Source organism: Crinia signifera, chromosome 1 (assembly GCF_055691185.1).
Source record: "Crinia signifera chromosome 1, ASM5569118v1, whole genome shotgun sequence".
Classification (NCBI taxonomy): Eukaryota; Metazoa; Chordata; class Amphibia; order Anura; family Myobatrachidae; genus Crinia; species Crinia signifera.
Genome location: NC_139217.1, coordinates 189,370,076 through 189,396,172, shown reverse-complemented (window position 1 = coordinate 189,396,172; position 26,097 = coordinate 189,370,076). Strand labels below are relative to the sequence as shown.

Below are 26,097 nucleotides of genomic sequence, written 5' to 3'. Positions count from 1 at the left end.
CTTTGAAGTAGGTGTCTGTCCACATGCAGGAGTAACGGTGTTCAAGTGTCTGATCTGATTTACAGTGGAGTAGGTGATCGCACACAGCCACCATTGTCCTCTGTAACCAGTATCTGAATTTAGCGCCAGTGGTTCCTCATTTCTTGCTTTTCCCATTACGGTGTGTGGCATAATAATAGGCATTACAGTGTGTGGCATAACGTGTAAGGGGCATTATTATAAGGTGGAACTATGACAGATAAAGTCAGGAAATGAATCAGTAATGAAAATATAGTACTATTTATTGTTTGTGGGAGCGGGGCCCTTATGAGATCTAACTCTAGCTCTGCTTCTCACTAGTGACCTGTGCAAGAGAGGCGTCTAGGCATGGCCATCGACACATCGCCCATCGATGGTTGCCATCGATGGCTTTTTAAACAGGAACCATTGATGGCTATAAAACATTCTACAACCTATCATCGATGGTTCCCGCTATCGCTTAGCTGCGCATGTGCAGAAGAACGGGCGGGTCACCGCATCAATGTGGGCAGCCTGCCCCACCAGGAGGTACGCATATGCAGAGAAGAGACTTAAAACTAGCTATCCATCTAGTTAATGTTTCTTCTGCGCATGCGCACACCTCCAAGCGGGGTGGGCCTCCTGCAGCAACGCGCCCGGGCCGATACCATCGGATGTTGTCCATCGATGGCGTACAACTATTTGAGCCTCTCCTATCGATGCCCAAAACATTGACCATTAGGTCATAACCATCGATGTTTTGGGAACATCAATAGTCAATGTCCATCCCTATTCAATGGCCATCCCATAGCAGCAGCCCATGTGCACAGGGTATTGAGTATAGGTGTGCGGCTCTGCGGTAGAGCGCGTTGTGCTGAGGCTGGGTGACAATGTACCACACCCGCCCCAGCATGGCCTGCCCTGCTGGAAGCGGGACATAGGGATCGGCTGTGATTAGGGATGGCCATCTACCATTATTGTTCTAATTCATTGGTTTATGCCCGATGTCAAATACTTTTGCCATCAATGGGGGAGAACCAGATGGGAGAGAACCTCTTGTTTTTTTTTCAAAGTGCCGATCACTGAGCATAGCTCTGCTCCTTGACAGAAGTCCCACCCCCATGTTTTGATTGGCACACAGGCAGTCAAACTAAATTGATGACCATCAATAGTTAAAAACTATCGATGGTCATTCAATGCATATTTTAACACTATCGATGGCCAGTTGCACTATCGCCATCGATGAAAACCATCGATAGAAATGGCAACGATGGCCACCCCTAGCAGCGATATGAAAGCAGCACACTCTAGAGCTGGGTGGGGCACGAGCCCGGCACTGTTCCTTCCTCCCTCATGCGCAGGCGCGCCACCTCCTCCTTCTCCCCTCCCTTGTGCGGCGTGCCCGGAGAACCTGGGAGCGTGGCTGCTCTCGCGGTGTCTTGAGAATTATTAGAGAGACCTGGGTGTCTGGCTGTCGGGAGGCTCCAGGGTCCCCATCATCACCAGGACCACCATCATTACTAGCGGCGGAGAAACTACCTGGCAGTCACGTGACCGGTGGCGAGGGATCGCGCACAGAGCAGGAGCCGCAGAGACACCCCGGGCGGCAGCAGCATGGGTGAGTGCTGGCACCGTGTGCTCAGTGACCCCCCGGGCTGAATGCTTGTTTGTTTGTGTGTGTATATGTATGTATGCATAGATGGGCAGCATCTCTGACACTGTGTCTACACCCCACCCCGTGTTATTTATATGTATGACAGAGAGAGAGACGGTGCTGACAGGCTGACATCCGCGACCCCATATTCCATGCATGCTAATACTACAGTGTCTATAGATAGTGAGGATCACCTTAATATCCACCTGAACATTAAGGATCTTCGTGTTGTGTTCATGTAGGCTGGTATAGCAGTTTTCAGTTTCTACCCACGTATATGAATGTACATGTACTGCAAGTGAATGCGTATGAGGTGCCCAGCTTACTAGTGGCATTTCATCTGTCTAGTGTCGGCAATGCTCCATTGGGATTTATTCTTATTGCACACTGTGGTCCTGAATCTCTCACCTCTTCCTCAGCCACAGATGATGGTAATGATGATGATGCTGTATAACCTTCCCTGCTTTCTCATTCATTTAACCAATGAGCATACGGTACTTGTCTTGTGTTTTAATTTACTGGGAACACAGATCTTCCAAAAACTATAATCCTTGAAGATATTTGCTACATTTCTACATGGGAATAGTATCATACAGCAGATATAAATGGCTAATACTTTTTGACAGCATTCATAGCTTTTATTAAGAGATTCATCACCTCTTGGGGATAAATGAAGTATCTACCAATTGTCTCAACTGTCATATTACAGGCTGTTTTAGAAAACATTGTGCCGAGCGCAGCGGTGCACTTTTTTAGTGTCTGTGTTGACAATCAGGACAAAAGTAAAAAAAAAAAAACCCATGTTGACCTAATGACCCTGTTGACCTAGTTGTTGTCTATCCAATGATCCATACCCCATGCAGCGATGTGGTCCCACGCATTGCTATCACCCACAGGGAAAGACCGTGCTTGCACTGTCTTTCCTACTAGATCGTGGCTTTGACTAAAAATTGTCAAATCTGTTCATCATGATCTTTCGGCCCACAGCATTGATGTCTCTCTAGTGCCATGCGATCATGCTTAAGCCTGTTGCTCAGCATGGAGACAGCAGTCGCCTTGTGTGTGTGTGGGGGGGCTTAAGCTTTGGGCATTACCCGCAGTAATCTGCATCTCCTGACTCAAATTTTCCTAATTTTGTAGTAGTAATATATTGTTCATTCTAGCACCCGCTATCTTTGAAAACCCATGTGGTTCTGCTGTGGGGCTTGTAGCGCAGGTCTGGTTTGCAGATCAATGCTGATATACAGACCACACTGTGCTACAAGCAGTACAGCAGACAGCGAGACCCCAGGCAGGAAAGGGGAACTGCATGGGTTTTCAAAGATAGCGGGTGCTAGAATGAACACTAGTAATGCAGCAATTGGAGATCCTGGGACCATTAGTGAACCACTGCACCCTCCTTGGTAGCCCCATGTCCCTGTTGGCTTATAATGTTGTTTCCGTCAGGCATCCTGTGTGTTTTTTTTTTTTATTTATTTTTTTTGAAGGTTAGCAATCAGTACCAAGTTAGCTGTATCTACAGTAAGTGTCTATGGGATTATTGCTGTCATCACATAGCAAGGCATTGTCCTCTAGAGTAGAATGACAGTATGTATTCAACTGCTGTTACTGTATTCCCATGTTCCTCCTACAAACTCTGCACAGGATATGAATTGTTTGTGTTGAGCAATGATTGCATATGTATTGATGCACTTTTCTTGCATTATTGCACTCTGAATGAATGAAGACTGTCAGAGGTTTGAACATTTTTTTTGATCCACAGCATAAAGCTTCCATCTTCTATTTTATAACAACCCTTGAGCAGATTGAAATTACGGACTATTCTTTAAAATGGTATACAATATAAAGCCACAATGGAGTGGATTAACAAATATGTAATCATAGGCATGGAGAAGATGGTGTATTTCTCACAATAATATCTGATGGAGATGTAGTTATCTGAAATCACAATTATATTTTTACTGGAAGTATTGCTTTTACCTTTTGTAATCTCACTAATTTGAACAACTTCCTTTATGGTCAGTGTTCTCTGAAATGACATTCTGTATCTAATGGAACTCCTTGAATGTTTGTTGTTCTTTGCTAGTCTGTAAGTTGAGTGCTTTGCATTTACTTATTAAGGCAGCAGTTCTCAAACTGCTGCATCTCAGAATGGCATCACTCCATGTTGCTGATTTACAGGCTGATGACTCCTCTTAGCCAGTGATCCAAGGAGTCTGAAATATCAGTTTAATGGTATGTTACTCCCGACTCTATGGATCACTTGCTTAGATATCCGAGGAGTCATCTGGCAGCTCAAGTTCTCTGCCTCTCCTGACCTGCCTAGCTGCAGCTGCTGCCACCACCACTGCCAGAAGCAGGTGGAACTCCTGCAGCCCTCATCTACATGTAGGCAGCGAGGGCACTCTGAGGTCCTGGAGCCTCTGAGCTGTAGGAAAAGTACAGATAAAACAGGAATACCGCAGATACTCATATGATCCAGCTCTCTGTAAACTGGAAGTCCCATCATGCATTGCCACCATTTTGCTATTAGGGAATGCTAAAACTATGGCAAGGCACGCTGGGATGTGTAGTTTCACAACAGCTGGAGGGCCACAGTTTGGACATGCCTGCTTTATGGTGTATGGGGGGGGGGGCTCCCTCTTCCACTCCCCATTACCCACTGCTTCCCTGCTGCATTGGCAGTCCACACTTGCTTTGTGCCTATGTAATGCTACTGTGTGTTCTGCTGACCACATATGTGGTAGCCATTCTGCAGTAACTTGCTGGGATCCTGTAATAATTTTTGTCTGACAGGTTCTCAGAGCAAAATAGTTGAGAATGTCTTTATTAAAGGATTCAAATTTTCTTTTTAGCATTAAGGCCTAGTGATCTTGCAGGACATTTTTCTCAATGGATAGAGGAGACAGGGCAAGTGAGCCAATGTAGAAGCCAACTGCCTCTTGGGAAGCTAGATACATAAGCAAAGCTTTGATTTCAAAATACATTTAGACATGGCTTAAGTAAATGGTAATAGTTTATTACCTTTTATTTATATAGTGCACACATCTTGCAGCACTTGACAGAGATTTGACCATTCACATCAATCCCTGCCCCAGTGGAGCTTACAATCTATACTCCCTACTACATGAACACGCACACATTCATTATAGAGTTAATTGTGTTGGGAGCCAATTAACCTGCCATTATATTTTTGGTTTGTGGGGGGAGAACTGAGTACCTGGAGGAAACCCACGCAAGTATATACATGATCTCAGTGCTGTGAGGCAGTAATGCTAACCATTACACCATCCGTGCTGCCCAGTAGTTGTATAAAAAATATTTTGTTTATGTCTCATATGTTTATAAATATGTAGACATTGTTTTTTGGTTGTTCTTTGTTTGGTATTCCAATAGGCTTCATTGTTTTGTTTTCTGCAATGTATAGTTTAAATATTTGTCTTGCAAATTGTACTGGAACCTTCTCAGTGATGTACATCTTATGATTTAAATGTAGGTTGTTTGTTTGTTTTTTAAGGGGGGGAGGGGGGCACAGCTTTTTTTGCATGTACTTTTAATGGAAAGGGGGGGGGGGTGGGTTCCCTGTTTGTGTGGTCATTTGCTGCTACCTCACTGGCTGGATCTTTTGAAAGTCTTCTCATCAGCACTCTTTCAATTCACTCCTGAAGATGCTGTGTCTGCGTTGCCAAATGGCTCAGCCTTTCCCTGCCTGCAGCTGCTGATAGAAATCGCTTTCCAGATGATTTGCTTATCCGCTAAGGACATTCATCCACCTTTCATGTGATGCTCAGTGCTGTGAATTACATTCCATTCTTCTATGTAAAGCTATATATTATTCTAATGCATTTGCCCCCCCCCCCCCCCTCAATAGCGTGACAGAAATTTTCTTAGGTCAGTGGATATAAACTAGAAAAATAAGCACGTGTACAAATGCTTTGGAAGTGAATATGGTACAGTGTGTATACATATTATACGTTTATCTTTATTTTTTCCCTTTTGGGGGGGAGGGGGGGTGGGAATGATTTAAGTAAATAGAGGATGATGATAATTTATTCATACAGTGCTAGAAGATTCAAGGTGCTTTAAGGCCCCGTCCACTAAGGCGGTGGCATGCGGTACTCCGCCATCTCACCCTGTGGCTCCTGGGGGACAGGATCACATATGATACATTGTATGTGGTCCTTTTTTTATACAATGTATCATATGCGAGGCGCGCGGGAATCGCAATTGCGGGTAAATGACATGCCACTTTTTTTTTTTTTTTAAATCATGTATTTTTATTATATTTTTCAATGCACAATAATAAAAACATAACAAACCTTACATAATACAACAGAACAAAAAAGGAAAGTAAAACAAAAGAGAAACAAAACAAATCAGTTTCAAGTGTGCGTTAGATCAGTTCAGTCATGTCAGTACATCATGCAATACAAAATGTTCAGTATTTGCGCTAACAAGCAAAAATATTATGATCCGTGAGGCATTAGTACAACAGGTGTCAATAAAGCGACCGTTGTCGTAGGTCCTTGTTGTGCTAAGCAGGTCTAATTTAAAGATTATAGCGGGCTATGTATCAGAATCCTGGATATATAACGGTAAAGACGTCCAAGGGTGCCAGACCTTTTCGAATTTATCTGGGCATTTACGCTTATTATACATAAATTTTTCATGCGAGATAGTAGTGTTAACAAGAGCTATCCACATATGAATAGAGGGTGCGTTAGGGCTCATCCAGGCCCTCGCAATACACACCCGGGCAAGCATGAAGAGATTATTCAAATAAATCCTCTGAAATTTGGGGAAAGCCTCCTCCATTCCTAACTCAAAAATACACAAACGTGAATCAAGGGCAGGTACCTGCACTTCAGTACTTCTGATCTTATCAAGCACCTGTTCCCAGTAAGTTTGTAATTGTGGACAACTCCAAAGTAGGTGCCAGAAATTTGCCCCCTCCTCCCCGCATTTGGGACATCCACCACCCGCAGTACCCCCAATTTGCAACAGCCTATGTGGAGTCCAGTAGACCCGGTGTAGAATGTACAATTGGATCTGCTGGAATCTGGCGTATGCCGTGGCTCGCTTAGGTGACCCACACATATGGGACCAGTCCTCATCATCTAAAGGTCCCAGGTCTGCCTCCCATCTGCCCCGTAGTGCATCTAGTCGACCGACCCCGGCAAAGGTGAGGAGAATGGAGTATAGAGCAGAGACCCTCCTCCGGTCAGGGAGTTCACGGACCATCGTGTGGACCGAGCTGTCCGCTAGCTCAGGAGTAACACCCCTCCACTGCGTATTCAGCGCATGCCTTAACTGGAGATATTTATAGAAAAAATGCCTCGGAATACCGTACGTATTTTGTAACTGATCAAAGGAATGTAGCACACCTTCCTGAAAGAGGTGACCAATCTCAGCGACCCCATAGGACATCCACTCCCTACCCGCCCCTAATTTACAGAGTTCAGGAAAATCCCTATTCCGCCAAATAGGCGATCTGGAGTCTATGACTCGGTCATCCCTCACCACCCTCGCCGCCAACCAGACTCTACGAGCCTGCTGCAGAAGAGGGGAGAGGGTCACCAGGGGCACCTGGGCCAGTAGGAACTGCAAGGGTGTGAAAGCCAATCCCGCTTTAGCCAAGAGTGCACTAGGTAAATAGCCATAATCAACCGGCTCTATCCATTCTACCAGCTGGGCAAGTTGGGCGGCTAGATAGTATAGCCTCAGATCAGGGAGCGCCAACCCCCCATCCCACCGGGACCTGCATAAGGTTTTAGCTGCAATACGAGCGCGTTTCCCACCCCAAACGAAGGTGGTAATACAACGTGAGATGAGCTGGAATTTAGTGGCTGGGATATATACTGGGGAATTCTGCAGAATGTAAAGAAATTTGGGTTGAATTATCATTTTGATTAGATTCACCCTGCCAGTAACCGACAGGGGGAGCGACTGCCAGATCCGAGCTCTTTGTCTCAGTGCGTCTATTTGAGGTGTCAAGTTTAGGGTCATAAAATCTGTGGGGGAGTGGGAGATCTGTATGCCCAAATACTTAAATTGGGTGCACCAACGAAGCGGGTAGTTATATGAGGGGGGTTTTGAAACATTGGGAAGTATTGGGAACACCACCGATTTATCCCAGTTAATGCCCACCCCTGAAAAACGGGCGAATTCTGACATTAAAGTGAGAAGGAAGGGGAGTGAGGACGCCATATTGGCCAAGTAGAGTATCATGTCATCTGCATATAACCCAATTTTTTCCTCCCTGCCCTCAATTAGAAGGCCACCCACCCGAGGAGAAGCTCTGATACAGCATGCTAATGGTTCCACAGCAAGGGCGAACAGTAAGGGGGACAGGGGGCATCCCTGCCTAGTGCCCCTACCCAAGGCAAATGAGTCCGTAGTATAACCATTAACCCTAAGTCGGGCTGCCGGGCTGGAGTATAGCAACTTAACCCAGGCCAGAAAGTTTGGCCCTATCCCAAACTTTGTCAACACCGCCCATAAGTAACCCCATTCCACCGAGTCAAAGGCACGAGCTGCGTCCAGAGAGACAATAACCGCATCTTCCAGTCCCCCACCGGCCCACTGTAAATAAGTAAACAAGCGGCGCAAATTAAGAGCTGTCGATCTTCCCGGCATGAAGCCGGTTTGATCAGCATGCACCAGCTCCAGCACGACCGCGTTTAGGCGTGTGGCTAGGAGCTTGGCCAGCACCTTGATATCCGTGGACAACAAAGAGATAGGCCGGTAGGAGTCTGGAGACAGCGGGTCCTTCCCAGGTTTAGGAATCAGAGCCTCCGACATGGATGGTGGGAGAGAACCCTGTGCCAATAGATAATTGAAAAGTAGGAGTAGTTTCGGGGCGAAGTAAGCTATATGGGTTTTATACAGCTTGATCGGGAGTCCATCTACCCCAGGGGCTTTGGAATTAGGGAATGATTTGATTGCTATCTCCACCTCCTCCAGGGAAATGGGGGCCTCCAATAAGTTCCTCGAGTCATCACCCAATCTAGGGACAGTTATCTGGTCAAGGTAGTCACCCAACTCCACCATCGTGTAGTCAGTTCTAGTCCGATATACGGAGCGATAATGGTCATGAAAGACCAAGGCAATTGGGAGAGTACCCTCACACAAAGTACCGTCACTCTGTTTTATACTATGTATAACAGTGGGGGGAAGGTCCTCTCTAGCTAAGTAAGCCAAAAATTTGCCCGTACGGTCCCCCTGGACATAGAAGTCATGCGAACGAAACAATAGCCGTCTCTTAGTTTTTTCAAGCAAGGTTTCATTCCATTTTTTGTGAACGATCTGCCACTCCACCCGGTCTGTCTCCCTTCCCGAGTTCAGGTATCTCTGCTCCATCTCAACACATCGCCTCTCGAGCTCTGTTTCTGTTTTGCGTGTAAAGATTTTTAACTGCGCCACTCGGGAGATCAAGGAGCCCCGTAACACTGCCTTGAACGCATCCCAGACAAGGGGGCTGTTATCCTCTATAGGATTATTTACAAAAAATTCCTCCCAGAGTGCTAACAGTTCGCAGGCGGCTCCCATCTGTGACAACCAAAATGGATTAAATCTCCAAAATCTAGCCCCTCGGGGACAATCAAGCTCCACCTCCAAATACACCGGCGAGTGATCAGAGATCCCTCGCGGCAGGTAGTCAACAGCCGTCACAGATGGTATTAGACGCCTGGAAGTGAAAGCCATATCTATCCGTGAAAAGACTCCATAAGAGCCCGAAAAACAGGAAAAGGACTGAGCAGATGGAAATTTAAGCCTCCAAACATCCACCAGGCCTAGCTCGGACATCAAGCGGGCAAACGTAGTGGGTCCACTCCTCCTAACGTCCCCAGTCGGGCGCCATCTATCCAGGGACTCATCCATCACTGCATTGAAATCACCCACACAAATAATTGGGGATAGGGGAAAATCCTGGACAAAAGTACAGGCCTTGTGTAATATAGAGGGCTGGTAAGGGGGGGGTATATAAATAGCCAGTAGAACGAAGGGTTGCTCGTGCAGGGTACCTGCCAAAAAAATATAACATCCCATTGGGTCTACCTGCACCTTTTGACATTTAAAGCCTGCGTTTTTATGAATAAGGACTGAAACCCCTCTAGAGTTCGGATGGAAACATGAGTGGAATACCCACCCCACCCAGGGTTTTTTAAGAGCAAGCACCCGGCTGTCAGATGGGTCTCAAACAAGCATGCAATACCTGGTGAATACGATTTAACCTGATTCAGCACCAATGTACGCTTTATCCTGTCATTGAGCCCTCTTACATTCCAACCAATAACCTTCACCATCTAACAGTAGTAAGGACACTGACAGGGAATATTCTGGTCTCCACATTAGGCATCATATAACACCCGCCTCCATGCTGCCCCCGAATCAGGAATGTTAGCGATACACACACTTGAAAGACATTAAAATAAATGAAAACAATAAAGAGCACAAAACCATAAAGCAAATAAGAAAAATAACCCCCCCCCACCCGGCATACCCACCCCAACATAGGTACACTTATACCCTAACCGTAAACCAACTATATCTCCTCTAAGGAGTCAATGCTCTAAACCTATATGCCCTTAAGGGGCAGCCCTTACTATGGCCTAAAGAGCATGTAGCTCCTAACCCCAGCATTAATATCAGAGAGAGAGGTCAAAGATAAGTAACATGTTATGCTTAATTTCAATGCCACTTAAAACAAAACATCTCTAGCAACCTGCAAAAGAAAGGATTAGGTTGTTAGTGTCCTGTGCAGCATCAGGGAGGGAGGTCCCTCGGAGCCGGCTGTAGATCCGCCCAAGTCGAGGCAGCTTGCGGAGTATCAAAGAAGTGGGTTCGGTTGCCATCAACCACTCGGAGCCGTGCCGGATACATCATGGAGTATTTTATCTGAAGAGATCTCAGCCGTTGCTTCACGCTGGTGAAGTGGGATCTGGCTTTTTGAACCTCCAATGAGAAGTCCTGAAAAGCAGCTACTCGAACTCCCTCACACTCCATTGGGCCCTTAAGCCTGGCCAGTCTCAAAACTGCATCGCGATCTTTATAGTGGAGGAATTTTGCGATAAAGGTGCGGAGGGGTGCCCCGGGAGGGAGAGGATGGGTAGGGATCCTGTGCGCCCTTTCAACCGCAAACTGTGGGGTAAATTCCTCTCTCCCAAACAGGGAGATCAGCCATCTCTCCAGAAATCCATCCGGATCAGTGCCCTCTGTTTTTTCAGGAAGGCCCACGAAACGGACATTATTTCTCCTCAACCTCCCCTCCATGTCCGTCAGTTTTTGCTGACATGTCGTCATACGAGATTCCAATGCAGAGACACGGTCAGGAATGGGGGCACAGGTATCCTCCAATGTTGAAACTCGATGCTCAACCTCCCCAACCCGGTCCCTCAGCTTCTGCATGTCCTGCCGGATAAATGAGATATCAATCTTCACCTCCCCCACTCTGTCAGCCAAGCGTTTTTCAGAGTCCGTAATGGCCTGTAGGAGTTGCGCAAGTGTAACCTGCGGGGGTTCCTCCATCTCAGAAATCGGGGAGGGGGGTCGCTGCGAACTAGGAGCTGGGGAAGAGGCAGAGGAGGTAGGCGGCGCTTCAGGAGCACGTTCGGTTCTGGCAAATCCGGCCAATTTCGCCGCAGCAGCAGCTCCGGACTTGCGGCCCATATGGCAAAGTATCAGGCCCCGTATAGGGAGTAGGCACAGTCCATGTAATGTAGCACAGGCAAACAGATAGAGCAGAGAATGTACTCACAGGTCAGCAGTCCACAGGTTCTATTATCCTGATCTTTTAAAAGGGGAGGCTCCCCATTCAGGGGACAGCCCCTCCAGGGTATATTCAGCAAGGAGAGAGTGGTCAAGGGGCGAGGGCAGGGAGGACTGGGGATCAAGGGGGGGGACACAGGGAGCAGTCACTCAGCAACCAGGTGTAATGTCCAGGTCCTGCACAGAGGGAACACCACAGCCTCCAAACGCTGGAGCTCCAGTAGCCCTCCGTTCCAGCTATCTGACTGGGCAAGCCTGTGTAAGCCCAGCACCTGCCTCAGGAGATGGCGCCTGTGTCTCTTCCGCACCCTCCACCCCAGGAACCCCAGGGCGGCCTTATATAATGTTCCAAGGGACCCTCACCCCCTCCGCCGGGTATGGCACCAGATCAGAGGCTCCACGACACCTCCAGCACGCGCCCCTCACCTCTGAACACCAGCGCCGGAGCCCCGACGCTGATGCCACCTCCAATATGGCACCGACTGGTCCGCTTCCTCAGTTCTTATGGGGCTGCTCCCGGAGGCCCCCCGCAGCCTGATGACAGGTGCCGCTTCCACGGGGGAGCTGCGACGGACCCGGCCTCCCCTCAGGTAGCTCTGCCTCCCGCCGCGCGGTCCACACAGCGCCCGTAATCCAAGTCAGGCCGCGTTTCAAGATGGCGCCGGCTGACACAGGACGCGCGATGGGAGCTGATGCGGTGCAGTCGCCCACCCTTCTCGCCGCACAGGAGCTTCAGGCAGGTATTGTAGGTGCAGGGAATGTTCCCCCAACTGCAGGGTCAGCTTTGGGGTCCCCTCTCTCTCTCAGGATGATGCACGGATGCTGTAGGGTCGGGAGCTCAGCAAGTGCACGTCTCACTCCATGCCCCGCTAGGCCACGCCCCGACATGCCACTTTTTATCCATCGCACTATTGGATGGATCAGAAACAATACACAAAATACAGTAGACAAGCCACACAGACATAAAACATTATTTAGTTGAGAACAGGGTACAGGTTGAGTATCCAGTATCCGGATATCCGTTATCGGAATTATTCCAAAACCCGGATTTTTTGGGGGAATAGTTTTTTTGTTTTTTTTTATTCCCCCCCCCCCCCCCCCCCCCCCACCATTTTTTTATACTTACCTAGTCCCCCGGCATTCACGGCAGGCCTTCAGCTTCATCTCCGGCATCTCCAGTGGTCCCAGGAGTGCATTGTGCGAGTTCCCAGGCACGTAGGTGATGTCACCGGTGAGCCTAGGAACTCGCCCAATGCACTCCTGAGACCGCTGGAGATGCCGGAGATGAAGCTGAAGGCCTGCCATGGACGCAGAGGGACCATCAGGGACCCACCAGGGGACAGGTAAGTATGTGAAAATAAAAAAAAAATCCAAAAATCTTATTTGGAATACTCGTGGTCCGGAGCATTTCCGATAAGGGATACTCAACCTGTATAAAGTGGAGTAAAGATATCACTTAGGGAATTTTGGCTATTTTTGCGATGCAGTGTTGTTGGAATTGCACTATTTTACACCTCCTTTTTTTTTTTTTTTTATATTTTGTTTTACTTGTTAAATTCTATAGATTGTAAGCTTGCGAGCAGGGCCCTCCTACATTGTGACTGTCTGTTAATACCCTGTTTGTTGTATCACTGTCTACTTTGTAAAGCGCAATGGAATATGCTGCGCTATATAAGAAACTTAATAAATAAATAAAATAAATGCTTACTTTAGACCAACAGGCGGGGGGGGGTGAAGGGCAGGGAGGCAGACAGTCAGTAGCAGAGGGACGGGAGCCGCCTGCACAATGGCAGCCTCCCTTGTCTGGGTAGGATTTTTACCTGGTCAACATTTCCACTGAAAAAAAAATCCCATGTCAGTGCACGTTCATGTGCAAAAACCTGGTATTCTTAAGTTTGTGGAAAAGGGATTTTACTTAGTCACACAGGGCCTTATTCTAGTTCAGTCTTTCTGACAAAATCCATCTTAGATGGACAAAACCATGTGCACTGCAGGTGGGGCAGATGTAACTTGTGCAAAGAGAATTAGATTTGGGTGGGGTTTTATTTCAAAGTGAGATCCATATTAGTGTCAAAATAAAGCAGACAGTATTTACCCTGCACAGAAACAAAATAACTCACCCAAATCTAATTCTCTCTGCACAAGTAACATCTGCCCCACCTGCAGTGCACATGGTTTTGTCCATCTAAGAAGGATTTTGTCAGAGTGAACTAGAATAAGGCCCACAGTCTCAAAACGAGTAGTGAAGCTCTTCTAACCTATCTAACTACATCTATGTATTACTGTTTATCTTAATCAGTGCCAGGAATAATTTGTTAAAGAAGTTGGCTTAATGTAGGCCATAATTTCCCCTAGGCTGTGGCAAGCTGGTATTTGTGGTCAGCCAGACATGATCTTTAGTTTTAATTTAAATAAAAAAATTGCTTATCTCTTTGAGTGCCAAGTGAATTTGTCACAATAGGTGAGAAAATTGCAAAGAAAACATTTTTATTCATCACAATCTGTAATGTTTACCTTTTTTATATAGAGGAAATATGTGTTTTTCTCCTACCAGCAGCAGGGGACACTGCAGTATTCACGTGTGGGATAGAGTGGGTGCATTGGTGGAGTCGGCACTTTAAGTGAAAATTTGAATGTGGCTGGCTCCTCCCCCCTCTATTCCCACCCGGACCCCAGTCTTAGAAAAAGTGCCGGAGGAGTCGGTACTCCAGGCACTGTCTCCTGAGGAGACTAGGTTTTTGTTTATTTTATTTTGGTTCTACATGTTTGTGTAGTAGCACAGGCAGCACCGCGGATAGGGTCTGCCTGTGTCGAGTAGGAGCTCTGGAGAGGCTGGTCGACACTGCTTGCAGTGTTCCTCCAGTTCTCAGCCACCGGAGCGTCGGCTCCGGGGACCCGCCGCAGCTGCTTGCGGCTTGCGTTACGGGTCCACGGCAGTTCCCCCCGTTCCAGAGCGGTGTTGGAGGCGCTAGGCGCCGGGAGAGGGGGCGGCCAGGTTGGCGCGCTGGCTGAGCAGCTCGCGCCGGATTTTCGTGTGCGATGACGTCACCGCTCCCCGCCGGCAGCGCGCTGAAGACGCGAGTGGCTTGTGGGAGGAACTTTTCTGCACAGTCGCCATTGCTGTCGGCGTGCTGGTGAGCGGTGCTGCTGCAAGGAGAGAGTCTGCAGACCCGGTTTTCTGGTTCCTGCGAGGCTACTGAGCGCTACCTTCCTACGCTACAGGGGTACTGTAAGTTGTGGAAGGGCTGTTTAACACACACACACATATCGGGAGGGTTGTGGCTGCTCCCTCCCTGTGGACACCCGGGCCCTGGGCTGCAAATTGGTATATTCAGGGCTATCTTGTGTCTGATTTGAACTGTGTGTGTGGGTGTGTTTGAGTGTCCTAATTTGTTGCTATTTGGTACACATTATAGGACTGTGGGCAGTTATGGCTGGAAAAACTTCTTCCAAGGCTGCAGTTAAATTGTATTCTTGTAAAACCTGCAAGGGGCAATACACCCAGCATGTGAAGGGTGTCTCTCTCTGTGAGCAGTGTTATGCTGTGACAAAATCTTCTGCTCCTGTTTTGTCCCCTCAGCCTCCGCAGATTGCTGTGGATCCTTTTCAAAATGTATTAGCAGGTTTGACTGCTGAATTGATGGCGTCTAGAAAGGATAGGGAGTTGTTACAAACTCAGCTCACTAAGCTTGCTTCGTCTGAACCAAGTTGGGCAAAGACGCTTATCAATTCGGTAGATTCTCTGTCACAGTCCTTAGCGGACTCTGTACAGAAAAAGATTCCTTCGCCAGCCGTGGTTAAAAGAAAGGCACCGGCTGCTTTGTATTTGCCTCAGCATGAGGATGAGGATGAAGGGTTTGAATTTCTTGAGGAGGGAGAGGTGCTTGCAACTCAGGACCCTCCAGAGACTGATCTTGATGAAGAGGAGGCTCAGGGAGTGGATGGTCTCATTAGGGCTGTTAGAACTACCCTTAATTTAGAAGAGACACAAGTCCCTCCCCAGGTGTCTATCTTTGGACGGACTCAAAAGAAGCCTCTGTATTTTCCAGATTCTGCGGAGCTGGACAACCCGTTGCTTGATATTTGGAAAGTTCCAGACAAGAAATTTCAGATTTCTTCACGGATTAAGTCGTTGTATCCGTTTGATCCAGAGTCCAGGGGAAGGTGGGAGATTCCCCCGTCTCCTGATGTTTCTCTGTCTAGGCTCTCTAAGAAGACCACGCTTCCGGTTCCAGGGGCGGTTTCCCTTAAGGAGGCTCCGGATCGCAGGTTGGATACTACTTTAAAAGCTATTTTCACTACTGCTGGGGTATTACTGAGACCAGCGATGGCCTCCGCCTGGGTGGCTAGGGCCATGGAGGTGTGGGCTGCTCAGCTCATCTCAGGCCTGGAGCAGGACTCTCCTAGGGAGGATTTGTTATCCTTGGCGGAGTGCATCAAGGATGCATCGACGTATATCGGAGAGGCATCTTCGGATGTTGCGTCTCTAGGTGCTAGAGTTTCTGCCTCAGCTGTGGTGGCCAGGCGTACAGTTTGGTTGAGGTCTTGGCAAGCAGAAGCGGAGACCAAGAAAGCGGTGGAAGCGTTGCCATTTGCAGGGGAGACGTTGTTCGGGTCTGAGCTGGATAAGCTCATATCTCAGGCCACAGGGGGTACTTCAGTACTTCTGATCTTATCAAGCACCTGTTCCCAGTAAGTTTGTAATTGTGGACAACTCCAAAGTAGGTGCCAGAAATTTGCCCCCTCCTCCCCGCATTTGGGACATCCACCACCCGCAGTACCCCCAATTTGCAACAGCCTATGTGGAGTCCAGTAGACCCGGTGTAGAATGTACAATTGGATCTGCTGGAATCTGGCGTATGCCGTGGCTCGCTTAGGTGACCCACACATATGGGACCAGTCCTCATCATCTAAAGGTCCCAGGTCTGCCTCCCATCTGCCCCGTAGTGCATCTAGTCGACCGACCCCGGCAAAGGTGAGGAGAATGGAGTATAGAGCAGAGACCCTCCTCCGGTCAGGGAGTTCACGGACCATCGTGTGGACCGAGCTGTCCGCTAGCTCAGGAGTAACACCCCTCCACTGCGTATTCAGCGCATGCCTTAACTGGAGATATTTATAGAAAAAATGCCTCGGAATACCGTACGTATTTTGTAACTGATCAAAGGAATGTAGCACACCTTCCTGAAAGAGGTGACCAATCTCAGCGACCCCATAGGACATCCACTCCCTACCCGCCCCTAATTTACAGAGTTCAGGAAAATCCCTATTCCGCCAAATAGGCGATCTGGAGTCTATGACTCGGTCATCCCTCACCACCCTCGCCGCCAACCAGACTCTACGAGCCTGCTGCAGAAGAGGGGAGAGGGTCACCAGGGGCACCTGGGCCAGTAGGAACTGCAAGGGTGTGAAAGCCAATCCCGCTTTAGCCAAGAGTGCACTAGGTAAATAGCCATAATCAACCGGCTCTATCCATTCTACCAGCTGGGCAAGTTGGGCGGCTAGATAGTATAGCCTCAGATCAGGGAGCGCCAACCCCCCATCCCACCGGGACCTGCATAAGGTTTTAGCTGCAATACGAGCGCGTTTCCCACCCCAAACGAAGGTGGTAATACAACGTGAGATGAGCTGGAATTTAGTGGCTGGGATATATACTGGGGAATTCTGCAGAATGTAAAGAAATTTGGGTTGAATTATCATTTTGATTAGATTCACCCTGCCAGTAACCGACAGGGGGAGCGACTGCCAGATCCGAGCTCTTTGTCTCAGTGCGTCTATTTGAGGTGTCAAGTTTAGGGTCATAAAATCTGTGGGGGAGTGGGAGATCTGTATGCCCAAATACTTAAATTGGGTGCACCAACGAAGCGGGTAGTTATATGAGGGGGGTTTTGAAACATTGGGAAGTATTGGGAACACCACCGATTTATCCCAGTTAATGCCCACCCCTGAAAAACGGGCGAATTCTGACATTAAAGTGAGAAGGAAGGGGAGTGAGGACGCCATATTGGCCAAGTAGAGTATCATGTCATCTGCATATAACCCAATTTTTTCCTCCCTGCCCTCAATTAGAAGGCCACCCACCCGAGGAGAAGCTCTGATACAGCATGCTAATGGTTCCACAGCAAGGGCGAACAGTAAGGGGGACAGGGGGCATCCCTGCCTAGTGCCCCTACCCAAGGCAAATGAGTCCGTAGTATAACCATTAACCCTAAGTCGGGCTGCCGGGCTGGAGTATAGCAACTTAACCCAGGCCAGAAAGTTTGGCCCTATCCCAAACTTTGTCAACACCGCCCATAAGTAACCCCATTCCACCGAGTCAAAGGCACGAGCTGCGTCCAGAGAGACAATAACCGCATCTTCCAGTCCCCCACCGGCCCACTGTAAATAAGTAAACAAGCGGCGCAAATTAAGAGCTGTCGATCTTCCCGGCATGAAGCCGGTTTGATCAGCATGCACCAGCTCCAGCACGACCGCGTTTAGGCGTGTGGCTAGGAGCTTGGCCAGCACCTTGATATCCGTGGACAACAAAGAGATAGGCCGGTAGGAGTCTGGAGACAGCGGGTCCTTCCCAGGTTTAGGAATCAGAGCCTCCGACATGGATGGTGGGAGAGAACCCTGTGCCAATAGATAATTGAAAAGTAGGAGTAGTTTCGGGGCGAAGTAAGCTATATGGGTTTTATACAGCTTGATCGGGAGTCCATCTACCCCAGGGGCTTTGGAATTAGGGAATGATTTGATTGCTATCTCCACCTCCTCCAGGGAAATGGGGGCCTCCAATAAGTTCCTCGAGTCATCACCCAATCTAGGGACAGTTATCTGGTCAAGGTAGTCACCCAACTCCACCATCGTGTAGTCAGTTCTAGTCCGATATACGGAGCGATAATGGTCATGAAAGACCAAGGCAATTGGGAGAGTACCCTCACACAAAGTACCGTCACTCTGTTTTATACTATGTATAACAGTGGGGGGAAGGTCCTCTCTAGCTAAGTAAGCCAAAAATTTGCCCGTACGGTCCCCCTGGACATAGAAGTCATGCGAACGAAACAATAGCCGTCTCTTAGTTTTTTCAAGCAAGGTTTCATTCCATTTTTTGTGAACGATCTGCCACTCCACCCGGTCTGTCTCCCTTCCCGAGTTCAGGTATCTCTGCTCCATCTCAACACATCGCCTCTCGAGCTCTGTTTCTGTTTTGCGTGTAAAGATTTTTAACTGCGCCACTCGGGAGATCAAGGAGCCCCGTAACACTGCCTTGAACGCATCCCAGACAAGGGGGCTGTTATCCTCTATAGGATTATTTACAAAAAATTCCTCCCAGAGTGCTAACAGTTCGCAGGCGGCTCCCATCTGTGACAACCAAAATGGATTAAATCTCCAAAATCTAGCCCCTCGGGGACAATCAAGCTCCACCTCCAAATACACCGGCGAGTGATCAGAGATCCCTCGCGGCAGGTAGTCAACAGCCGTCACAGATGGTATTAGACGCCTGGAAGTGAAAGCCATATCTATCCGTGAAAAGACTCCATAAGAGCCCGAAAAACAGGAAAAGGACTGAGCAGATGGAAATTTAAGCCTCCAAACATCCACCAGGCCTAGCTCGGACATCAAGCGGGCAAACGTAGTGGGTCCACTCCTCCTAACGTCCCCAGTCGGGCGCCATCTATCCAGGGACTCATCCATCACTGCATTGAAATCACCCACACAAATAATTGGGGATAGGGGAAAATCCTGGACAAAAGTACAGGCCTTGTGTAATATAGAGGGCTGGTAAGGGGGGGGTATATAAATAGCCAGTAGAACGAAGGGTTGCTCGTGCAGGGTACCTGCCAAAAAAATATAACATCCCATTGGGTCTACCTGCACCTTTTGACATTTAAAGCCTGCGTTTTTATGAATAAGGACTGAAACCCCTCTAGAGTTCGGATGGAAACATGAGTGGAATACCCACCCCACCCAGGGTTTTTTAAGAGCAAGCACCCGGCTGTCAGATGGGTCTCAAACAAGCATGCAATACCTGGTGAATACGATTTAACCTGATTCAGCACCAATGTACGCTTTATCCTGTCATTGAGCCCTCTTACATTCCAACCAATAACCTTCACCATCTAACAGTAGTAAGGACACTGACAGGGAATATTCTGGTCTCCACATTAGGCATCATATAACACCCGCCTCCATGCTGCCCCCGAATCAGGAATGTTAGCGATACACACACTTGAAAGACATTAAAATAAATGAAAACAATAAAGAGCACAAAACCATAAAGCAAATAAGAAAAATAACCCCCCCCCACCCGGCATACCCACCCCAACATAGGTACACTTATACCCTAACCGTAAACCAACTATATCTCCTCTAAGGAGTCAATGCTCTAAACCTATATGCCCTTAAGGGGCAGCCCTTACTATGGCCTAAAGAGCATGTAGCTCCTAACCCCAGCATTAATATCAGAGAGAGAGGTCAAAGATAAGTAACATGTTATGCTTAATTTCAATGCCACTTAAAACAAAACATCTCTAGCAACCTGCAAAAGAAAGGATTAGGTTGTTAGTGTCCTGTGCAGCATCAGGGAGGGAGGTCCCTCGGAGCCGGCTGTAGATCCGCCCAAGTCGAGGCAGCTTGCGGAGTATCAAAGAAGTGGGTTCGGTTGCCATCAACCACTCGGAGCCGTGCCGGATACATCATGGAGTATTTTATCTGAAGAGATCTCAGCCGTTGCTTCACGCTGGTGAAGTGGGATCTGGCTTTTTGAACCTCCAATGAGAAGTCCTGAAAAGCAGCTACTCGAACTCCCTCACACTCCATTGGGCCCTTAAGCCTGGCCAGTCTCAAAACTGCATCGCGATCTTTATAGTGGAGGAATTTTGCGATAAAGGTGCGGAGGGGTGCCCCGGGAGGGAGAGGATGGGTAGGGATCCTGTGCGCCCTTTCAACCGCAAACTGTGGGGTAAATTCCTCTCTCCCAAACAGGGAGATCAGCCATCTCTCCAGAAATCCATCCGGATCAGTGCCCTCTGTTTTTTCAGGAAGGCCCACGAAACGGACATTATTTCTCCTCAACCTCCCCTCCATGTCCGTCAGTTTTTGCTGACATGTCGTCATACGAGATTCCAATGCAGAGACACGGTCAGGAATGGGGGCACAGGTATCCTCCAATGTTGAAACTCGATGCTCAACCTCCCCAACCCGGTCCCTCAGCTTCTGCATGTCCTGCCGGATAAATGAGATATCAATCTTCACCTCCCCCACTCTGTCAGCCAAGCGTTTTTCAGAGTCCGTAATGGCCTGTAGGAGTTGCGCAAGTGTAACCTGCGGGGGTTCCTCCATCTCAGAAATCGGGGAGGGGGGTCGCTGCGAACTAGGAGCTGGGGAAGAGGCAGAGGAGGTAGGCGGCGCTTCAGGAGCACGTTCGGTTCTGGCAAATCCGGCCAATTTCGCCGCAGCAGCAGCTCCGGACTTGCGGCCCATATGGCAAAGTATCAGGCCCCGTATAGGGAGTAGGCACAGTCCATGTAATGTAGCACAGGCAAACAGATAGAGCAGAGAATGTACTCACAGGTCAGCAGTCCACAGGTTCTATTATCCTGATCTTTTAAAAGGGGAGGCTCCCCATTCAGGGGACAGCCCCTCCAGGGTATATTCAGCAAGGAGAGAGTGGTCAAGGGGCGAGGGCAGGGAGGACTGGGGATCAAGGGGGGGGACACAGGGAGCAGTCACTCAGCAACCAGGTGTAATGTCCAGGTCCTGCACAGAGGGAACACCACAGCCTCCAAACGCTGGAGCTCCAGTAGCCCTCCGTTCCAGCTATCTGACTGGGCAAGCCTGTGTAAGCCCAGCACCTGCCTCAGGAGATGGCGCCTGTGTCTCTTCCGCACCCTCCACCCCAGGAACCCCAGGGCGGCCTTATATAATGTTCCAAGGGACCCTCACCCCCTCCGCCGGGTATGGCACCAGATCAGAGGCTCCACGACACCTCCAGCACGCGCCCCTCACCTCTGAACACCAGCGCCGGAGCCCCGACGCTGATGCCACCTCCAATATGGCACCGACTGGTCCGCTTCCTCAGTTCTTATGGGGCTGCTCCCGGAGGCCCCCCGCAGCCTGATGACAGGTGCCGCTTCCACGGGGGAGCTGCGACGGACCCGGCCTCCCCTCAGGTAGCTCTGCCTCCCGCCGCGCGGTCCACACAGCGCCCGTAATCCAAGTCAGGCCGCGTTTCAAGATGGCGCCGGCTGACACAGGACGCGCGATGGGAGCTGATGCGGTGCAGTCGCCCACCCTTCTCGCCGCACAGGAGCTTCAGGCAGGTATTGTAGGTGCAGGGAATGTTCCCCCAACTGCAGGGTCAGCTTTGGGGTCCCCTCTCTCTCTCAGGATGATGCACGGATGCTGTAGGGTCGGGAGCTCAGCAAGTGCACGTCTCACTCCATGCCCCGCTAGGCCACGCCCCGACATGCCACTTTTTATCCATCGCACTATTGGATGGATCAGAAACAATACACAAAATACAGTAGACAAGCCACACAGACATAAAACATTATTTAGTTGAGAACAGGGTACAGGTTGAGTATCCAGTATCCGGATATCCGTTATCGGAATTATTCCAAAACCCGGATTTTTTGGGGGAATAGTTTTTTTGTTTTTTTTTATTCCCCCCCCCCCCCCCCCCCCCCACCATTTTTTTATACTTACCTAGTCCCCCGGCATTCACGGCAGGCCTTCAGCTTCATCTCCGGCATCTCCAGTGGTCCCAGGAGTGCATTGTGCGAGTTCCCAGGCACGTAGGTGATGTCACCGGTGAGCCTAGGAACTCGCCCAATGCACTCCTGAGACCGCTGGAGATGCCGGAGATGAAGCTGAAGGCCTGCCATGGACGCAGAGGGACCATCAGGGACCCACCAGGGGACAGGTAAGTATGTGAAAATAAAAAAAAAATCCAAAAATCTTATTTGGAATACTCGTGGTCCGGAGCATTTCCGATAAGGGATACTCAACCTGTATAAAGTGGAGTAAAGATATCACTTAGGGAATTTTGGCTATTTTTGCGATGCAGTGTTGTTGGAATTGCACTATTTTACACCTCCTTTTTTTTTTTTTTTTATATTTTGTTTTACTTGTTAAATTCTATAGATTGTAAGCTTGCGAGCAGGGCCCTCCTACATTGTGACTGTCTGTTAATACCCTGTTTGTTGTATCACTGTCTACTTTGTAAAGCGCAATGGAATATGCTGCGCTATATAAGAAACTTAATAAATAAATAAAATAAATGCTTACTTTAGACCAACAGGCGGGGGGGGGTGAAGGGCAGGGAGGCAGACAGTCAGTAGCAGAGGGACGGGAGCCGCCTGCACAATGGCAGCCTCCCTTGTCTGGGTAGGATTTTTACCTGGTCAACATTTCCACTGAAAAAAAAATCCCATGTCAGTGCACGTTCATGTGCAAAAACCTGGTATTCTTAAGTTTGTGGAAAAGGGATTTTACTTAGTCACACAGGGCCTTATTCTAGTTCAGTCTTTCTGACAAAATCCATCTTAGATGGACAAAACCATGTGCACTGCAGGTGGGGCAGATGTAACTTGTGCAAAGAGAATTAGATTTGGGTGGGGTTTTATTTCAAAGTGAGATCCATATTAGTGTCAAAATAAAGCAGACAGTATTTACCCTGCACAGAAACAAAATAACTCACCCAAATCTAATTCTCTCTGCACAAGTAACATCTGCCCCACCTGCAGTGCACATGGTTTTGTCCATCTAAGAAGGATTTTGTCAGAGTGAACTAGAATAAGGCCCACAGTCTCAAAACGAGTAGTGAAGCTCTTCTAACCTATCTAACTACATCTATGTATTACTGTTTATCTTAATCAGTGCCAGGAATAATTTGTTAAAGAAGTTGGCTTAATGTAGGCCATAATTTCCCCTAGGCTGTGGCAAGCTGGTATTTGTGGTCAGCCAGACATGATCTTTAGTTTTAATTTAAATAAAAAAATTGCTTATCTCTTTGAGTGCCAAGTGAATTTGTCACAATAGGTGAGAAAATTGCAAAGAAAACATTTTTATTCATCACAATCTGTAATGTTTACCTTTTTTATATAGAGGAAATATGTGTTTTTCTCCTACCAGCAGCAGGGGACACTGCAGTATTCACGTGTGGGATAGAGTGGGTGCATTGGTGGAGTCGGCACTTTAAGTGAAAATTTGAATGTGGCTGGCTCCTCCCCCCTCTATTCCCACCCGGACCCCAGTCTTAGAAAAAGTGCCGGAGGAGTCGGTACTCCAGGCACTGTCTCCTGAGGAGACTAGGTTTTTGTTTATTTTATTTTGGTTCTACATGTTTGTGTAGTAGCACAGGCAGCACCGCGGATAGGGTCTGCCTGTGTCGAGTAGGAGCTCTGGAGAGGCTGGTCGACACTGCTTGCAGTGTTCCTCCAGTTCTCAGCCACCGGAGCGTCGGCTCCGGGGACCCGCCGCAGCTGCTTGCGGCTTGCGTTACGGGTCCACGGCAGTTCCCCCCGTTCCAGAGCGGTGTTGGAGGCGCTAGGCGCCGGGAGAGGGGGCGGCCAGGTTGGCGCGCTGGCTGAGCAGCTCGCGCCGGATTTTCGTGTGCGATGACGTCACCGCTCCCCGCCGGCAGCGCGCTGAAGACGCGAGTGGCTTGTGGGAGGAACTTTTCTGCACAGTCGCCATTGCTGTCGGCGTGCTGGTGAGCGGTGCTGCTGCAAGGAGAGAGTCTGCAGACCCGGTTTTCTGGTTCCTGCGAGGCTACTGAGCGCTACCTTCCTACGCTACAGGGGTACTGTAAGTTGTGGAAGGGCTGTTTAACACACACACACATATCGGGAGGGTTGTGGCTGCTCCCTCCCTGTGGACACCCGGGCCCTGGGCTGCAAATTGGTATATTCAGGGCTATCTTGTGTCTGATTTGAACTGTGTGTGTGGGTGTGTTTGAGTGTCCTAATTTGTTGCTATTTGGTACACATTATAGGACTGTGGGCAGTTATGGCTGGAAAAACTTCTTCCAAGGCTGCAGTTAAATTGTATTCTTGTAAAACCTGCAAGGGGCAATACACCCAGCATGTGAAGGGTGTCTCTCTCTGTGAGCAGTGTTATGCTGTGACAAAATCTTCTGCTCCTGTTTTGTCCCCTCAGCCTCCGCAGATTGCTGTGGATCCTTTTCAAAATGTATTAGCAGGTTTGACTGCTGAATTGATGGCGTCTAGAAAGGATAGGGAGTTGTTACAAACTCAGCTCACTAAGCTTGCTTCGTCTGAACCAAGTTGGGCAAAGACGCTTATCAATTCGGTAGATTCTCTGTCACAGTCCTTAGCGGACTCTGTACAGAAAAAGATTCCTTCGCCAGCCGTGGTTAAAAGAAAGGCACCGGCTGCTTTGTATTTGCCTCAGCATGAGGATGAGGATGAAGGGTTTGAATTTCTTGAGGAGGGAGAGGTGCTTGCAACTCAGGACCCTCCAGAGACTGATCTTGATGAAGAGGAGGCTCAGGGAGTGGATGGTCTCATTAGGGCTGTTAGAACTACCCTTAATTTAGAAGAGACACAAGTCCCTCCCCAGGTGTCTATCTTTGGACGGACTCAAAAGAAGCCTCTGTATTTTCCAGATTCTGCGGAGCTGGACAACCCGTTGCTTGATATTTGGAAAGTTCCAGACAAGAAATTTCAGATTTCTTCACGGATTAAGTCGTTGTATCCGTTTGATCCAGAGTCCAGGGGAAGGTGGGAGATTCCCCCGTCTCCTGATGTTTCTCTGTCTAGGCTCTCTAAGAAGACCACGCTTCCGGTTCCAGGGGCGGTTTCCCTTAAGGAGGCTCCGGATCGCAGGTTGGATACTACTTTAAAAGCTATTTTCACTACTGCTGGGGTATTACTGAGACCAGCGATGGCCTCCGCCTGGGTGGCTAGGGCCATGGAGGTGTGGGCTGCTCAGCTCATCTCAGGCCTGGAGCAGGACTCTCCTAGGGAGGATTTGTTATCCTTGGCGGAGTGCATCAAGGATGCATCGACGTATATCGGAGAGGCATCTTCGGATGTTGCGTCTCTAGGTGCTAGAGTTTCTGCCTCAGCTGTGGTGGCCAGGCGTACAGTTTGGTTGAGGTCTTGGCAAGCAGAAGCGGAGACCAAGAAAGCGGTGGAAGCGTTGCCATTTGCAGGGGAGACGTTGTTCGGGTCTGAGCTGGATAAGCTCATATCTCAGGCCACAGGGGGTAAATCAGCTTTTTTACCATCCTCTGCTCCGGCACCAAAGAGGCAGTTCATGGGGCCTTCCTTTCGGGCCTTTCGTGGCTCCTCCAGTGGTCGAGGTAGAGCCAGAGGAGGTTTTTCCTCTTTCAGAGGGCGCAGGGGTAGAGGGGCAAGAGTTGCTCCAGCCGCCTCTGCCGCTGTTAGAAGACAGGATCCCAAGCCCACGGACAAGCCAGTGGCATGACGGGCTCGCAGCTCACGTGGGGAGTCCCACTGTGGGTGCGCGTCTGCTGCTGTTTGTCGAAATGTGGAAAACCCATTGCAGAGATGCGTGGGTATTGGACATAATATCGCAAGGTTACAAGCTGCAGTTCGCTTCTCTCCCCCCGTCAAGATTCTTTCCAATTGGCCTTCCCAAACTCGAGGAAACAAAACAGGCTCTTTTTGGAGCAGTTCAAGGTCTTCTGGATTCAGGAGTAGTTATTCCAG

The 26,097-nt window shown here is 48.8% G+C and overlaps 1 protein-coding gene across 2 annotated transcripts in view; it reads left to right on the top strand.

Moving 5' to 3' along the window:
- Nucleotides 1-1,348: 1,348 nt before the first annotated feature.
- The window catches only part of RAP1GDS1 (Rap1 GTPase-GDP dissociation stimulator 1), a 162,721-nt gene continuing 137,972 nt past the window's right edge, over nucleotides 1,349-26,097 (top strand). The window contains exon 1 of one of the 2 annotated variants that reach the window (XM_083179064.1): nucleotides 1,349-1,615. In XM_083179064.1, coding sequence (XP_083035190.1) covers nucleotides 1,612-1,615 — 4 coding nt within the window. In that variant the 5' untranslated portion in view covers nucleotides 1,349-1,611. The remainder of the gene's footprint in view (nucleotides 1,616-26,097) is intronic. The other variant, XM_083179065.1, reaches the window with a different exon arrangement.